The sequence below is a fragment of the Corylus avellana genome, chromosome ca8 (assembly GCF_901000735.1).
Source record: "Corylus avellana chromosome ca8, CavTom2PMs-1.0".
NCBI lineage: Eukaryota > Viridiplantae > Streptophyta > Magnoliopsida > Fagales > Betulaceae > Corylus > Corylus avellana.
The window spans coordinates 22,595,957-22,600,869 of record NC_081548.1 but is presented as its reverse complement, the minus strand read 5'-3'; the positions used below and the strand labels follow the sequence as shown (position 1 = coordinate 22,600,869).

Here is a 4,913-nt window from a genome sequence, read left to right as displayed (position 1 = left end):
GCCACCCTCAAGCCAAACGGTGGCCGTTGGGGGTGGCTCGGCCACCCCAAGAGCTATATACATATATATATATATATATATATATATATATTATTGTTTTTAGAAAACTTTAAATGATATATTTTTTTATTAGTGTGACACATAGCATCGTTGTAATCGTTGAATCTCTTTAAAGAGATCCTAACCATGAACTGGATACTCTCCAATCCATTTGGGACGAAAAAGGATCTCATTCCAGAAAGGTAGAGAAATCGAGAATAAAAGCATTAAATGTGGAATTGTGGCATATAGATAAGCATAGGAATAGAGATAGAGTGGGAATAATTGTTTATAAAAAAAATGTTCCTAAAGAATAAGCCATTGAAAGAATTTTGCGAATAAAACTTGTTTTGAGAGAAGAGAACAAAGATTTTTATTGGAGGAAGATAATGAGGATTATTTTCAAAAAAGATTTTGGTTTCCACAATGAATGATTTTCCAAAAATAAGTAAAACTGCAAAACATGGTCTTGAATTAGGTTCTGAGATGGCCCCTTGGTACACTTAGGATTAAGGAACACAACCATATATTATGTACCATGAAGTAAGTAGTACATTAGACGAAATTTATATGTAGCTTTGATCCACATGCTAAACCTTATTTAGGTAAAAGGTCCTACGCCACATAGCACATAGGACATAGGACAAACTGGTTTATACATGAGAAAGCTGTTTGAAAGATAATATAGTATAGGTGCAGGAGCTTCACGTCCTTCACTGCAGCCCCCCAGGTCCTGAATGCAGCTGCAATGTACGGCTTGGGACAACCTGAAGAACACCTGGTTGTTCTGTCAAGAAAAAAAAAAGTTATTAAATAATTATGGAGAGCATAAACATTTCTTCGTATAGCTGTGTTTGATGAGCACCACGATAAAATGTAATATATAACCCATAAGATTCAGAAAAGACCTGAAATAACACGAGCCAGAGAGATGCACTTATGTAAGAGTATAACAGAAGGCCAGACTAAAAAGAACACAATTACTTCATAAAATATACCTTAAAAGATTATCAACATGGGATTGCTGGTTGGTGTCCAGAACAAAACTAAATTCTATAATCAACGCATTGTCGAAAATTTCAAAAATACAAAATAATTATTTTGATCAGAATAGGATTTGAGAGCACAACTTTGTTGGATATAAAAGCAGGGTACTATGGTCACTAAAATAGAGTACATAACGAAATTTTTAGAAATGAAAATTTCAATTACTTTTATATATAATGCAGTTCCACAGATACAGAGTACCATGAAAACACAGTGATTTCATTTGTGAGTAAATGAAACTACAGATGCAGAGCAACAGACTGGCAACTACCCAAGCCAAGTAAACTATGAAACTACTACCTGAGATGCTTTAGCACCGTCAATGACAAGTAAACTATTTAACCATCAGGCATGTATGGTTTCATCAGATGAAAAATGTGAAGTACCAAATTCTAAAAGAATGTTGCATTACGACCAACTAATAAACCCGGGCATGTATCTCACCACACTTAACTTTTAGACCAAAATTCTGGCATTTTTTCCCCTCTTTTTGGTCCACTAAGAATTATTTATTCTTTCAAAAAAAAAAAACAAAAAAGAGCATATGAGTCATTAATGCTTTGGACACACAATAAGAAAAGGGAGATGAGGGAGCAAAAATAATGATGGACATCCATACCATAGACAAAAGATAATACCACTACAAAGACATCCCACCCCCCACAGGGCATGGTGCCCAGGTTTGCAAATAACACCAAAACTATAACCAATAAACAAAGACAAGCCTCACTAGCAAGCCCAACCAATCGACCATAAGACCTAAAACAATTGATACTTCTACTATGTCAGATCCTAATAAAGTATAATGATGAGCAACCAAATATAAGACAATGTATTAGCTGTGGAGCTCAAGTCCTACAATAACGACGTGAGACAGCAACAACAAAGCATGGGAGATAGAGACCACGGATGGCAGGCCAAAACTAAAAGGGCTCAAGTACTGTAAACCCCAAATCAGTTGCTATCATTTGCCCCATAAGAAATGATAAAGATCTAATCAGATTCCATTCCAGATGGACACTGCAAGATATTTAAACCATCTAGGCGAAACACAAGTACACGACACATGGATGAGAGACCAATAAAAGCAAGCCATTGTGTGGACTAATTCACTCTAGCTACTTACAAGTTACAACACCTTTCCACACAGGCTAATATTTTTGAACACAATCAGCCTTCAGCAGCAAAAAGTCTCAAATACAACCCCGCAAAACCATTTTAAATAGCAGAACCCCAATCTTTTGCATTCTTATGCTCGATAAACAACCGAAAGCACGTAAAAATAGAACCATCAGCAACAATGACAAGTCATTGTGCACAACCCTGCTATAGCACAATACCGAACGCGAAGTCTACCATTTGGTTGCAAGGGAAATTAAATAGTAGTATTCGTTCATTTCCATTTTGATGACCGAAATGGACCACAATCAAATAGAGCCCTAGGAACGCATGAAAAAAGTTACCCAAATGCAACCATAGAAATTAATTACTAACAAATACGAAAAGGGGCATACTTGAAATCTCGGAAACCTGGGCAGGGGTGAGCCTAGCGGAGAACCCACTAGCGGCGGTCTTGTAGCTATACACCAGAGCCTCCCTCGCAGCCTCGTCACTATCCATACCAAAATACAACAAAAATCAACATGCATGGCAATAGAATTGGATATCATTTCCATTTCTAGTAGTTTCCAGAGAGAGAGAGAGAGAGAGGAGGAGAGTAGGACCTGCCGAGGACGGCGGAAAGGGTGCGGATGTGGTAGGCCTCGGGTTCCTCGTTCTGGGGCCTCTCGGTGTACACGATCTGTACCGTCGCCGATTGCGACGAAGACGAATCCAGGGGCTTGGCAGTCGGAGCAGAGTCGGCCATTGCAAGCGATATCAACAGCAGAAATGAAAAGATTATTGTCGTCTGCAGAGCCATGTGTATGTATATTTACGATGATTAAGGATTAAGTTTGCAGGGGCACTGGCCCTTGACGTCTCCGCTTTTTGATTCGCAATGCCTGCACCGCCTTAACGTTTTGGAAAATCCTTTTCCAAGAAAAAGTGGCCCTTCCTTAACTTAGCTCTAATCTTTCTTAATTTTTTATTTTTATTTTTAGAGACTTAATTTAATTTATTTTTCTAAATAAAAATCAGTGGCCATAAGGATTAGGGTTAAATCTATAATTCGCTATGTTGTTGCTACTTTTTTTTTTTTTTTTTTTAACATGTCCGCAGAAAAGAAGGGAATTCGAACTAGTATTGCTCGCTTTTACGTTTGTCAAAATGCTTGAATTTTAAAAAGTGATAATAGCAGTTTGTTTCTTTTTTTTTTCAATAAATTTTTTTTGGTCATTCCATTCATCTATCTTCAGGCTCGTATGTCACATTTATGTGTACATCTTTGACATATTAATGTATCTCTAAAAACAAAACAAGAAAAGAATAAAAATAAAAAGAGGTGGCGGGAGAGAAAATCCCTTCCACAGGTGGTGGTAGGGTTCTCTGGTGGCCACCTCCACCACCAGCGGAGGGATTTTTCTTACAACCACCACTTCCAAGCAAATTCAAACTGGAAAAGTTGACTGTCTTGAGAATGAACCAACAATTACTAATTCATCTCAAAAGGAAATTGGAAAGGTGGAAATTCATACGCCTGGTTTGCAGTTGCTGAGAACAAATGGCTTCCCTGTATAATCCTCAAGTCTGAGAATCAAATGGATACCGGAAAGTATCATTCATGTCATCTTTAGAATCTTCTCTCTGCTATATACACAATCCAAAAAGAGTATCCTACGCTATATTTAATACAACTAATATTTGACTGTCCATAACCATGTGCACTTTCTACCTAAGATGCAAAATATTTACAAAAAGGAACTGCAGAGGCATGTTTTTGATTATGATGTCCAAAGCATGTGCATAGCATGCAATTCACTCATGTCAGTGGACTTCAGAGACATTTTGTAAAGCTCCCTCAGCTTTACAGCATCTCCAGCCTTGTTGGATACTTGATTTGGTTGAGAGACGGGAGAAGACTTGTTTGCACTTGCTGAACTTGTCGCGGCCAACATTTTCTTCAAAAGCATCTGCAACTGTCTCCAAAATTTTGCATGTATATCAGGATGGTTGGTTCTGAAAGAGTCTAAATCTTTTTCTGATATTTGACGTCCTTCAAGCATGCGAGATAGAGCTGATTCCAGCATCTAAAAAACAAATGAAAAATTTTAATCTCTCAACAACCGGAGAGAATGCAAACAGTGCTACACAGACCATGAGATCATAATTCATTTACGTGGCAAGCCAATGAGTTGCTGATACATCACAAAAAGTTTGAAACTGAGACAACAGCCCACTACAATGTTTCGAAACAACAAGAATTGAATCCTTGGTTACATGAAGTTTATTGAATCTCATCCAACAATAATACTAGTGATACTAATTTTTTTGATGTTGATGATGATGATGAGGTAATTAAAAAGCCAAGTACAAAAAACTATGCATTCACATCGGCCTACGATGGAACAGCAAAAGATTTGTGTATAAAATGCTGAGCACTATATCTCTAAGTATTTGTAACTTTAATAGTGCAAGGCAAACTAAGTTTTTCCTTTAGTAAGATTTAAACTTAAGACTGCAATCCTACTCCTTTACTACCCAAAACTGAGCAGAGGCTGAACGGCTCTGTCATTTTGTTTTTTGGTAGAGGGGGATGACCTAGCATAGCCCAATCAAATAATTCTGATTGTGACAAGGAATAGATTTTGGCGTCTTGCTACATTTTTTACAAGCCATAAGAATAACATGCATAACTATTATGTAAAAAGTTGAGTGCATTTCAGAAA

General features: G+C 37.3%; 1 protein-coding gene across 2 annotated transcripts in view; it reads right to left on the bottom strand.

Moving 5' to 3' along the window:
* Window positions 1-548: 548 nt before the first annotated feature.
* The window catches only part of LOC132189922 (subtilisin-like protease SBT3.17), a 7,209-nt gene continuing 2,844 nt past the window's right edge, over window positions 549-4,913 (bottom strand). Inside the window, exons 1-3 of one of the 2 annotated variants that reach the window (XM_059604764.1) lie at window positions 2,811-3,115; window positions 2,601-2,698; window positions 549-826 (exon numbers count right to left, since the gene is read on the bottom strand). In XM_059604764.1, the coding sequence (XP_059460747.1) occupies window positions 753-826; window positions 2,601-2,698; window positions 2,811-3,007 (369 nt within the window). In that variant the 5' untranslated portion in view covers window positions 3,008-3,115 and the 3' untranslated portion in view covers window positions 549-752. Of the gene's footprint in view, window positions 827-2,600; window positions 2,699-2,810; window positions 3,116-4,913 lie in introns of those variants that run through there. The other variant, XM_059604765.1, reaches the window with a different exon arrangement.